This window comes from Geotrypetes seraphini, chromosome 8, assembly GCF_902459505.1.
Source record: "Geotrypetes seraphini chromosome 8, aGeoSer1.1, whole genome shotgun sequence".
Classification (NCBI taxonomy): Eukaryota; Metazoa; Chordata; class Amphibia; order Gymnophiona; family Dermophiidae; genus Geotrypetes; species Geotrypetes seraphini.
In genome coordinates this window covers 136,832,504-136,845,790 of record NC_047091.1, presented here as the reverse complement: position 1 = coordinate 136,845,790, position 13,287 = coordinate 136,832,504, and the positions used below count along the sequence as shown (strand labels likewise).

At 44.1% G+C, this 13,287-nt stretch overlaps 1 protein-coding gene across 7 annotated transcripts in view; it reads right to left on the bottom strand.

The window, feature by feature from the left end:
- Positions 1-13,287, bottom strand: part of TBX1 (T-box transcription factor 1) — a 41,891-nt gene that overhangs the window by 3,694 nt on the left and 24,910 nt on the right. For all 7 annotated transcript variants that reach the window (XM_033957416.1, XM_033957418.1, XM_033957417.1 and 4 more), the window contains one exon: positions 9,279-9,379. In XM_033957416.1, the coding sequence (XP_033813307.1) occupies positions 9,279-9,379 (101 nt within the window). The remainder of the gene's footprint in view (positions 1-9,278; positions 9,380-13,287) is intronic.

Below are 13,287 nucleotides of genomic sequence, written 5' to 3'. Positions count from 1 at the left end.
AGCCGGCAAGACAGTAAACAGCCAGGGGCAGAAGAGGAAAACACTGCATCGCCCTCGACCGGAGCCGCACAAAATACTTCACGGGGCCACAGGTTGGACACCCCTGATTTGAAGGATTTCAGCATCTCTGGTACCTGGGGATGGATGAGGCCAGGTGCCTTCAGTATCTGGAAAGTGCCTTAAAATCATTTAAAGGTATACACTGAAGCGTGTTGAGGCATTTGTAACATGTCCTGAAATCAAACTGCACAGGTTTTCCTTGAAAATTGTTTTTGAAAAAGCAAGCATGTATCTTTTCTCTACTGTTTGTTCAAATATTTCAGTTGACAACGCAACGCGCCACGTCATCCAACACTATTAAATCTGTCTTGTGATGAACCTGGCTTCGGGATGGCTTCTCTATGTATTTAAAAGATTTCAAAACAGTGGAACATGGTTAGAAGATGGAAGCCATCATTTCTTAAAAACGGATTTTGACAAAATTGTCAAAACAAAAAACTTCACCAGCAATGTCTTTAGAAACAAAATAGATTTTGAATAATTTATCTTAAACTTTAATAGATTTTTAAATAAAAATACAAGTTACAAATCAAGGGCTCCTTTTACTAAACAGCGCAAAAGGTTTTTAGTACAGGCCGGCGAGATAAATGCTCTGGCACTCATAGAATTCTTATGAGCGTCGGAGCATTTACCTCGCCGGCCCGTGCTAGAAACCTCTAGCGCCATTTAGTAAAATCCAGCGCAAATTTGTATCAGTTAAGGAGGTTGCAAGAAACAGAGAGAAAGTAGTACCATGCAATGCACACACTAGGGACAAGAAAATATGCATTGAGTATCCTTTTCTCTAAGTTTTAGTAAATTAATGATATAAATAGTATATTATAGAATCCAGATTAAACAGTTTTTCCACCTTGCCCAAAAATATGCAGTGTAAAGTCAACCTTCACCAGTACCTAGATGGTTCCTGTGATTAGACATTCTTATTTGGATTTAATGGGGCTGAGCTGATGGACAAGTAGTTACAGGCTGAAACTATATATCAGAGAGCAAACAGACAGCCTCTTTTGTAGCAGGCCTATGGTATGTATAAAAAATGCAGGCATCTTCTGCTTGCTCTGTATAGCTATTTATTTTGTGCAATGCAATATATTTAATATATATATATCTCAGAATTTACCAATTTGCGAATGGCTGGATTCTTGCAAGATTGAAAAAAATGTTCAGTTACATATTAGAGTTAGATATTCAAAGGCTTTTAATTGCTGATATACGCTTGCATAAAACTGACTTAACATCAGCTTACAGTGGCAGAAAGGTAGAAGACGCCCTCAGAAAGCCTTTGTTCTTATGGTACTGCCATCCCTATTGTCCCATTGCTTCTGTGAAGAGTGGGAGAGTGGTAATGTTAAATATATTTTAAACATAAAAGAACAGACTTTAGCCCTGGAAGATCTGAATGAGGAAACTGACTGGATGTCTATCATTTGAATCATCTTTAGTCATGTCATTATGACGTTTTTTTTAAACGAGGGGAACCGACGTTAAGACGCTGACAAACAATAAGGAAATCAAAGCTGCTGTTTCATAATTGAAGTAGCAGCTGATCGTGCAGGGGGTAAGAGCTTGTGGTTTGAGCTAAGTATCAAAATATTATTTTGTAGGGCTCTTGAATGAGTTCAATTTATAATATGGATTCCTCTTTCTGTAGATCTATAGTTAACCCCCTCCTTTACTAACATAGAATTCCTATGAGCATCGGAGCAGTTACCGCCACTTCCGGCGCTAAAACCCGCACTACGCACCAATAAAAGAGGGGGTATGTGAGGAACCTCAACCCTGAAGAAGAGATTTTGGAACATGATCGTGTCGGGAGGGGTGATCCTCATCACAGTTTCAATGAAAAGATAAGTATTTTTCACTGAAAGCATTAATTGAAATAATAAGTGTCCTGAGAAATAATTGTAGTAAAAAGTTGAATTTATAAAAATATGGAGCTATGAAAATATTGGCTGAAGAACCGAGTGTACAAATGTTATTTAACTCAAGGCAGCCATCTGAGAATCCATCCAATTAGTATGATAAATTAAGGCATGACTGTATTTGGTGAGAAAGAGTCAAGCAAGAGCAGAAGGACATAAAAGGATTTCTATTCATGTGGGGGCGATGGCATCAACAATACAGAAGCTTCAATAAAGAATCAGCAAATAGTATTATTATGAGCCCCATTGTTTCTTTTGTTCTTCTGAGAGCAACCAGTCAATAAAATGTCTTCCACACCGGTAGAAATTAGAAAGTTCTCTACAAGTTCTACCAGCCCATCCACTAGGCTACTTATGACATCTGTGTGATGCTCCTAATGCTTTGTTTAGCCAAATATCAACTGAATCCATTTCCAACTATCACTTTTTTCCTTCCATTAACCCAACCAAATCTCAAAAGTCTACAATACAATTTAGATTCTAGTATTTTGGTTGTCTCTCCTAAAGGAATCTTAACTGCAACCATCTTTTGTAATGCATAAATTTGCATTTTCTAATTAATGCTATGCCTTTCAAGTTCTAATCTTGGGGAAAGAGGGGGGGGGGGTTGTTGTTTTAAATCTATGCTCTTAATTTCCTTTCACCAAGTCAGCATCCTAGCTCTGACAGTGGCCATTCGCGTCACTTTGACGTGCCTGTCAAATCCCAAAGGGAGATCCATTCCTTGTTGCTTTGAATCCCAGAAATCAAGGCCCTCTTTTACTAAGGTGCGCTAAGCGTTTTAGCGCACGCTAAATCAACATGTATGCTAACCGCTAACGCGTCCATAGGATAACATGCACGCGTTAGCGTTTAGTGCGCGCTAAAAAGCATAGTGCACCTTAGTAAAAGTAGTAATACCATCTGGTTAATGATCTCTTCTCCAAATCTTTTTTATTTTTTTTATCTCAGGTATATTAACTTTGCACGTCCTCTACCAACAAATTCTGCACTTTAATTGAACACCAGTTTGAAACAAAATGCACTCTTAACTGGATTTTAATTCTGCTATCACTTAGGCTCTTACTGTAGAAGTCCTATTCATGTTTTAGATGTCTGACAACTGGCACTTATATGTCCATATTGCCTGGATGTCTAAATCCTTATTTTATAAAGCCAGGATATGGAGGTTAAAAACTGCAGTTCCTCCATATGGCAAAGAGGCATGATTACATTACATTACATTACATTCGGGATTTCTATTCCGCCATTACCTTGCGGTTCAAGGCGGATTACAAAAGGTTAGTTTAAAAAAGACAGAGTTACAATGATTAGCTAGAGAGGTAAGTTGTAGGTCTTATAAACATTTAGCAGGTTGTTGAGGGTGAGGTGGTTTGTCAAAGAGTTAATAGGTGGTCATAGTGGAAGTTCTTTTGTTATTATTAGTGCAGTAGTGGGTAGATCAAATGTCAGTTTTAGAGTTACTAAACGGTCGTGATGTTATTGCTGCTTCAGGAATTTCTTGAAAAGTTTGGTTTTTATTTCTTTTCTGAACGTCCTATAGTCTGGGGTGGTCATCAAGAGGTTGGAGATCTGGTTGTCCAGTCTTGCGGCTTGGGTGGCTAGGAGGCCGTCGTGTAGTTTTGTTCTTTTTACTTCCTTGATTGGGGGGGGTATGAATGGGGCGTGCGTTTTTCTTTGTCTTGTAGTGGGTGCTTGGATGAGGCGATTGTTCAAGTATGATGGACTGTCTCCGTGTAGGGTTTTGAATAATATGCAGTAGAATTTGAATTGGATTCTTTCTTGGATTGGAAGCCAATGTGAGTTGATGAAGGCTTCAGTGATGTGGTCATGTTTTTTTAATGAGTAGATGAGTCTTAAAGCTGTATTTTGGATTGTTTGGAGTTGTCTAATCGTAGTTGCAGAGCAAGGAAGGAATAGGATGTTGCAGTAGTCCAGTATCCCTAGTATTAGGGATTGTACTATAAGTTGGAATTGTGTTCTTTCAAAGAATTTTCGGACTTGTCTCAGATTTCTCATGATTGCGAATGATTTCTGAATTGTTTTATTTATTTGCGGTTGCATAGTGCAGCATCTGTCTATGGTCATGCCAAGTAGTTTTATGGTGGTTTGGATGGGATATTTGATTGCGTTTATGTCTAAGTTGGTTGTGGTTTGGATCTTGTCATTTTCGAGAAGGATGAATTTGGTTTTGTCTTGGTTGAGTTTAAGTTTGTGATTTTTCATCCAGGTTGAGACTGTTTCAAGTGTTTGGTGAAGTTTGTCTGTCATGTTAGGTTTAGAATGATCGTATGGGATGAGGATGGTGATGTCATCTGCATAACTATAGGTGGTTATGCCCATATTGTCCAGATGCGTTCCTAGAGAAGCAGTGTAGAGATTGAAGAGGGTGGGGGATAGTGGAGATCCTTGTGGTACGCCGCAGGGGTTTGACCAGGATTCTGACTTTTCTTTGTTTGATTTTACACTGTAGGTTCTGAGTTTTAGGAATCCTTCAAACCAAGAGTATACTTTATCTGAGATGCCTATTGCGTCTAAGATCTGTAGAAGGATGTTGTGATCCACTAAGTCGAATGCCGCAGTTAAGTCCAGTTGTATGAGAAGCATTTTTTTCCCTGTGCAAAGGTGTTGTCTGACGGTATCCATAAGGGAGCCTAGTAGTGTCTCTGTACTGAAGTTTGTTCTGAAGCCTGATTGCATGGGGTGGAGTAGGTTGTGGTCATCCATGTAATTGGTGAGGAGTTTGGCTACTAGGCCTTCTATAATTTTGACATATAGCGGAATTGAGGCTATAGGTCTAAAGTTAGATGGGTGGTTTTGTGGTGCTTTTGGATCTTTTTGAATTGGGGTGATGACGATTTCGCTGATCTAGGTGTGTTTAGGGTAGGACTAGGTAGAAGCCCAAATAGGGGAGGAGAAAGAATTCCCATGTCCAAAAAAGATGGATGGTCATATTTAGACCTGGAACTTGGCACATCCAAGTTATAGAAAGATGCTCCGATTGAGCTATTTTTCAGTGGACGGAAGCCACAGTAGATATTTTTCTGTCCCTGTCCTTTGGTGCATTTGCCGTGGGAGAATTACTACCACGGCTTTGTAAATGGGCCCTTAAAACAACACTGAGTCACTCCACTATTAATGCTTTGCTTTCAGAAAACTGACCACTTAGTTATACTCTGAGCTCCTTTTACTAAGGCGTGCTCGCAGATTTAGTGCACACCATGTGCATGAGTCTATAAATGGCGCCTTAGTTAGGCATCGTAACTGAGGCCGCCTAGTGATTCCTAACTAAAATCTGGGCCTAACCTAAATTAAATCAATTTATTTAAATGGCATGGTAATTGATCATTGCATTGAAGTTAACTGAATAATAAATTAAAAAATTAAAAAAGCGTAGAATTCTACATAGTGCCTAGCAAAGCTTAAGTGGAGGCACCTTCTGTCGCCTAACGATGCTTACCTGAAAAGTAGGCGTGGTTAGGAGTGTAGAATAGGTGTGGATGACTTAGGCATCCGAGTTAGATGCCAGTAAATTAGGCCCAATAAAACCTAGTCTAATATACTGGCACCAACCTCCAGGATGCCTAGGTACCGCAAGGTGTGATTTTATAAACAGCACCTGGTGGTTGATTGGCAACCACGCTGAATGGTGCTTACAATGCAACCAATTATTGAATCGGGACCTAAATGCTAAGAAGCCTATTTTATTATATCTTACCTGAATCTTTATTAACATTTGATATACCGCTGAATGGCCTATATGACTTTACAGCAGTGTACATCACAAAAATGAGAGAGGGAGAATTAGAAGGCCTTGAGCATGCGCAGATGCATGCTCAAGGCCCGGCAGAAGCAGAAAGTTCTTCAAGCGGTGCCAGCGTGTCCTGTGGCTCTGTGCCGGTTTCAAGTTGTTCGGGCGGGGAGCGATGCTGGTTCTCGGGAGGGGGGTGCTCGCAAATCGAATCAACACTCGGCTTGCGAGACAAGTTTTGCGAGAATGTTTTGCTCGTCTTGCAAAACACTCGCAAACCGGGTTACTCGCAAACCGAGGTTTGACTGTATATAGAACATCATACATAAGACTTCCATCTCCGGATCAGACCCTGGGTCCATCAAGTCCAGTGATCCGCACCAGGTCTACCCTGGCATAGTTTTAGTCCCCCTGGCATAGTTTTAGTCCCCCATATCACTGTATGCTTCTCAAGGGAGATGTACATCTAATTTACCCTTACCCATATCACTCTATGCCACTCTTAAGGAGATGTGCATCTAGTTTACCCTTAAATCCTAGAATGGTGGATTCTGCAATTACTTCCTCTGGGAGAGCATTCCAGGTGTTCACCACTCGCTGCGTGAAACAGAACTTCCTGATATTCGTCCTGGACCTGTCCCCCCTCAGCCATACCTTAATATCAATGCCATATAGGACATGCTACAAACACTGAAGACTAACCATAGAAGAACTGTAGAAACAGATGGGTTTTGAGCAATTTCTGAAATTCAGGCAGAGTAGGAAGATTCCTGATGTGCAGGAATCTTCCAAAGTTTGGGGCCAACATAATGAAAAACAGAATGTCATGAAGATGCAAGATGACAACTAGTTACTATCAACAGAACAAAGGGCTAAATTCACTAAGCAAATCGATCGTGTACCAATCGGTTTGCGACCCCTTTGCGACCCGATTTCCCTCTGGCCCGATTCACTAACCTCTCCTACAATCCACTTTCGATCTGCGCATGCAAATGAAGGGAACGGCATGCAAAGTAGGCAGAGCCCCAATTCACAAAACAAATTTCACGATCTGACTGGGCTGGCCGATTAACCCAAGAAGCGACTGCTGGGGACCAGTTGCAAACGTCCTTTCCGACTCTGCAGCTCCATTGCCGCCCTGCTCTCTGCATGCCCTGCATCTCTCCTGCTTGCCACCCTGCTGTCCCCCAAATCTCTCCTACCCTTCCCTGCACTGCGAGCCAATATTTGCACCACCGACACAGGAGTCAGCTCTGCCAGTGCTGTGAATGCTTTGAGAAGGGAGGCGGTGTTTCAAGGGCCGGTTGTTAAAGCGTCTCTGAGTATGAGTTAAAAAGGATGATGATGATGCATGAAAGTATGGGTTTCTGCCCTTCTCTAGGAGAGGCAGGAGAGTCGGGGCCCGACCCCCCCCCCCCAAAAAAAAAAACAAAACAAAAACAAAACCCAAAACACAAAACGCATGCGCAGACCATCTTTGTGGAAAGCAGATGGTCTGCGCATGCATCAGGATCGCACACTAGCGATCCGTGCGGGCAGAAGGGGGCGTTCCTCCGATCACCCTCATTAGAATTTTATAATGTTGTGAATTGGTCGGGCCTGCTGCAATCAGCCGCGAATCGGCCACAGAAATCAGGTTAATGAATCTAGCCCACAGAGGGCGACTTTCAATTTATACCTATGGACTTCTTAGGGCTAGAGTCATGAACCTGCCCAATTGGGACCGACCCGTACCCGATCCAGGCAGGTCCGATGGATTCTTCAAACTGTAGATGGAGGCGATCTGAGGAATGCCCCCATCTGCCGGCACGGATTGCTGCAATGACTTTTTTTTTTAAAGTTTTTAGCCCAGAGCTCGCAGTGCGGGGAAGGGCAGGAGAGATTTGGGGTGGCAGGCAGGAGAGATGAGGACAAGCACAAGGCCATTCAGGGCATTGCAGGCAGGAGAGATTGAGGAAGAGCATCAGGGCGGCAGGCAGGAGAGATTCGAAGCAGCAGAGAACAGGGCCTGCAGAGAGCAGGGCAGAAAGAAGGGCTTCAATGGAACTGGAGAGTTGGAAAGCCGTTTGCGAGTGGTCTCCAGCAGTCACTTCTTCGGTTGATCGGCCAGCCCAGTCGGCTTCAAAAATTTGTTTGGTGAATCGCGTCCCTGTCGGTGACAGGTCAAATGCGCGCAAGACAGGTGATCGCAAGACATATGAGCGCAAGACAAGAGAGCGTAAGATAACTGCGCGAAGACATATGCGCGCGGACAAATGGGTGCTGACAAGTGAGCACAAGACAAGTGAGCGCCAAGACAATTCAGCGCCAATGATTTCTAGTAAAAAGCACGAGCATGACATTTGAGCGCAAGACAAGTGAGCGCTGGCCACGCGCTTTTGTCCTGTCTAGTCTAATGTGACCTTTCCCCATTCAGTAAGTTCTGTTATTTACATTATTCTAAGTTTAACACCTGTAATCATTTATTTGTGTTTGTCTTGCAGGATATTTCTTTTTTCTTTGAATTCTCAAAATGTGTTTTAATGCTAATTTTCATAATAATCTTTACATGTCTTTTTTGAGGTTAAAATAGCGCGCTTATGTCCTGGCGCACTTGTCTTGGCGCTCAATTGTCTGCGCGTGATTGTCTTGCGCGTATTTGACTATGAACCGTCCCTGTCTACTTTGCATGCGTTTCTCCTCATTTGCATGCACGGATTCGAAGCGGATCGCAGCACAGGTTAGCGAATGGGGCCCCGAGGGAAATCTGGACGCCAAGGGGTCGCAAGCAGATCGTTACACGCTCGGTTTGCTTTGTGAATCTGGCCATTAGTGTTTAGCACATACTAAGGGCGGATTCAATAAAGGGCGCTAAGTGCGTTTGGGTGTGTAATCGCATTAGCATGCGCAATTACGTTAAAACACACTAACCGCTAAAGACGCCCATTATATTCCTTTGGGTGTCTTTAGTGGTTTGTGTGTACTAACACGATTGCAGAGGCTAATGCGTTAGCACGTGCTGATTTCCCCCTAAATCTGTTAGTACAACAATAAAAGGACTCCTTTAACTAGAAACTCACCTTTTCTTGCATACAGTGGCGTAGCAAGGGAGGGGGGAGCAGTTCACCCAGCACCCATCCTCCTTCCCCGACCCTCCCTCTCCCACCGCACGCACACGCATCTTCCTTCACCCATACCTCTTTAACGTTCCCGGCATGAGCAGCAACTCCAACCTGCTGCTCGTGCCGGCATCGGCTCTTCCTCCGATGTCACTTCCTGGACCCGTGCTTAGGAAGTGATGCCAGAGGAAGAGCCGACGGTGGCGCAAGCAGAAGGTTGGCGTTGCTGCTTGCGCTGGGAACGATAAAGAAGTATGGTGGAAGGGGCGCACACACATGTGGCAGGAGGGGGGGAAGGAGCGGAGGGCAGAGAAGAGGGGGGAGGGGGGGAGAGGCGCCTCCGCCCCAGGCGCCGCTCACCTTCGCTACGCCACTGCTTGCGTAGTTCTGCATTTCTGGAACATTTTAGCATTAGCTGGATTGATGAGGAAGAAAAATAATAGACTCTACCTTTTTCGGTACCATTTTGTTGAGTAGGTGAAGAGACGGGGTTTCTTGATCTTGTAAAGGCACTCATTAGAGGTAATGCACCCGGTCGGTGGTTCCTGGGCCTGGAAAAGCAGCAAAAGTCATACTACTGAAAGTCCTTGCATCCAGCTCCAGGGATAACTTCTAGATTTGTTGCTTTCAAAGTGGTTTTACATAAACACACTGTAATTAAATACCACTGGACATTGGTACATAAATATGAATGAATTCCAGCAGAAAAATACAATATGGATTCCCCCAGACCATGCAAAGTTTATTTATATTTGTAAAATCCAAACAGGACCTATATGTTAGATCAGTTGTTAAGACATCTTTTATTCTGCAATTTTATGGAGCATTGCTAAATAATCATATATGGTTTTGCTTACATGTTAAGTGAATTGTTTAAGTTGTTTTAAAATTTAATATGGGCACATTGGTAAAAAAGTTAAGATTGAAAGGCATATTTTTAATGTTATTTTTAAATCATGATTTTATATACAAGGGTGGTTTGAAAAGTTCAGTAAAAAAAAAAAAATCAAGTCAAACAAATATTTTTTTTAATTTGACAAAAAACAAAACAAAACATACTTTTCTGACGAGATGGAAAAACTGGAAAATCACTGCAGTAAGGGCTCCTTTTACGAAGCCGCATTAGCGGTTTTAATGCGCGCTAATTTTCCAGCCACGCTAGCCGCTACAGCCTCCTCTTGAGCAGGCGGTAGTTTTTCAGCTAGGGCGGGGGTTAGCGCGCGTTAAAAAAGATGCGTGCGAGAAAGCCGCTACACGTGGCTTCGTAAAAGGAGCACTAAGTGTATAGCCCTCGACAGAGACTATATCCCCCTTCTTAATGCATAGCGCAGGTTTTAGCGCCAGCAGCGGCAGTAACTGCTCTGACGCTCATAGAATTCCTATGAGCGTCGGAGCAGTAACGGCCGCTAACGGCGCTAAAACCCATGCTACTCATTAGCAAGGGAGGGAGTATGTTAAGAAATATAACTTTCATTTTAAAAAAATATTTGTCTAACTTGATTTTTTTTACAGAACTTTTCAAACAGCTTTGATGTTCTTCTTTTATATGTTTATTCTGCAGCTCATTGGTACTTTTGAGGTTTTGACTCCAGGTTTTGTGTGTAGCATATACTTATGGCATTGTAAATATTTACATTATAAAATTCAACTGATTTCTATATACATTACTTAAATTTTTGCTAGACCCCTGATGCAAACAACATCTGACGAAACACAGCCTTGTCAGGTCATCAGAGATACTTTGTGGTTTCATAATAAAAACTTTGGATTGAATGAGTTTGGACTCTTTGGCTATTTCCTGGGTTGGTCCTGGCTGCTCCCCTCTATTCATAGGTGAATGAAGCAGAAGGGCCCAATTCCCAGAGCCGACATGAACCAGAGGGGAAGAGGGAAGGGTGGGAATTTGTGACTGCAGAGTGGGTGATTGGTGGGGCTCAGTGACTGTCAAGGGATGTGGGTGGAGCCGGTGGTGGAAGAGGTGCACGTCAAGAGAGTTTTCCACTCGGCAGATGAGGCGCCTCGTGAAGCTGCGCCTGCCATATTTGCTGTCCCTCCCTTCTGCTCTTGTTTTGGAAGTAGTTTAGCGGTACTTTGGGGTATGGTTGTTGCAGTTTTGGGGGGGGGGGGCGAGCGAGGAGACATTAAGTGTGAAGATTGTTGCCTAGTTGGGAGGTTTGGGGTATATGTTGGATGTTAGCAGTTCACAGCTAACGGCATGAACGGTTCTGAGAGTTGAGCCGCTATGGTGGGACACCAGATGGCTTAGATGTATAGTGACTATCTAGCTAGTAACTTGGTGGGTAGATTCCTGGAATATTTAGGTTTGATGCTTAAGGTTGAGATGTTTATGGCTTGGGCTATTTTGTTTGTTACTTGGAATAAAGCTGTGGCCAAGTTTAAACTGTATTAGGTGTTGGTGTTTCTTTGGAGCTATTTAGTGGTTTGGGAAGGGGGTGGGTGGGGGTAGGAAGAAGCGAAGCCATGTCTATGAGTTAATTTCCAGTGATGATTCCCCATTTCATAATGCTTTGAGTACAACTTATAAGTGTGTGATGTGCTCACAGTAAGAACTTCAAATGCCTACATGCCGGTGGCTAGTGACTTTTTTCCACTGTGGCTGGCTTTACCCAGCTGTGCTTATTCATAATATTGTAATCTATAATAATAAAACCCTAAGCGCGCATGCGCGCTCCCACTTGCGTGTTCCGTGATCAGTAGGTCCCTTGCAGGTAGGAGTGTGCATGCGCGCCTAGGGTTCTGTTTTCCTGTAAGGTAGTTCGTCGTCATCACTCCCCCTCCCCCCCAGTGCACCCAAACCCCTGTTGACCCTCCCACCGCAAGATTACCACAAACCTCCCGGCTCCAGCAGCGTCCGCAGCACTCCAAACACGCTGCCCCGCGGCCCTACACCGCCCCGATTTCCTCTGCCGCGTCCCTGATGACATCAGAGACGCGGCAGAGGAAATCAAGGCAGCAGAAGGCCGTGAAGCAGTGCACCCAGAGCACTGCGGATGCTGCCGGAGCCGGGAGGCCCGTCGGTCATCTCGTGATGGAAGGGTCAGCGGGGTCGGCTGCATGGCGGCGGTAGTGGCGGGAGGGGGGGGGGAGATGGAAACATGCTACTCAAGGGTTATACTGCACAGGGGGATGGGAGGGAGGCAAGCAGGCAGGCAGGCTGGCTTCGAAGGGTGAGGGTGGGACAAAGTCTAGAAAGCAGTGAGGGGGACATAGGAAGGAGGCACTGGGGGCACTAAGGACATAGGAGGCACTGAGGGCACTAAGGACACAGGACAGAGGCACTGGGGGCACTAAGGACATAGGAAGAGGTACTAAGGACATGGGAAGGAGGCACTAAGGACATAGGAAGGGGCACTAAGGGCACTAAGGACATAGGAAGGAGGCACTGAGGGCACTAAGGACATAGGATGGGACACTAAGGACATAGGAAGGCGGAACTGGGGGCACTAAGGACATAGGAAGGAGGCACTGAGGGCACTAAGGACATAGGATGGGACACTAAGGGCATAGGAAGGCGGAACTGGGGGCACTAAGGACATAGGAAGGAGGCACTGAGGGCACTAAGGACATAGGATGGGACACTATGGACATAGGAAGGGGGCCACAGAGAGACAGGCAGGCATGGCGCAACAAAGAAATACAGGCAGGCAGGGGGCCAGGGAGGCAGAGACAGAAAGAAAGACAGGGGGCCAGAGAGAAACACAGAGACAGAAAGAATGACAGACAGACAGCATCCAAAAAGAGAGAGAGACAAAGAAAAAAAACCCAGACAGACATCTACTCTAGCACCCTTTAATGTAACGGGCTTAAACACTAGTATTGTAATATTCATAATATTGTAATATTGTAATTATCTATTCAGTCTATACAAGCCTTGTTGTATTGGAAGTTAGTCTGTTTCTGAAGGGCTATTTTTATGAAACATTCCTGATAATGACCCCCTTTTATGAAGCCACATTAGGCTTTATTTTTTTTATTTTTATTTTTTTAAATCGCCGGTCGTGGCAGAATTCTATGAGTGTCAGAGTTTTTACCGCCATGGCCCATGATTACTAAAGCCTAATGTGGTTTCATAAAAGGAGGCGTATCAGTGGTGTTAAGAGGGTGAGAGGTGCCCAGGGCAGAAGCACCCCTCCGCTGCCCTCATCTACATCCCCCAGCTTCTTCCCCAATCCCCCCTGTCGCATGTACCCCCCACCCCCCCCTTACAACACCACTGGGGGGGTATGTTTGGATGAAAGGTTTTAGGCATGCAGGATGATATAGGCTTCAACAGAATTGATATACCTTAGATTAGACAAATTAGATTTGTTTAAAAAATTTTTTTTTTTTTTTGGGGGGGGGGGAAGAGGCAATCGGGAAAAAAATAGACTAAAGCTGAGATTTCAGTCAAACAAGGGCGATATTGTATTTCTATCCTGACAGAAGACCTGACACAAAT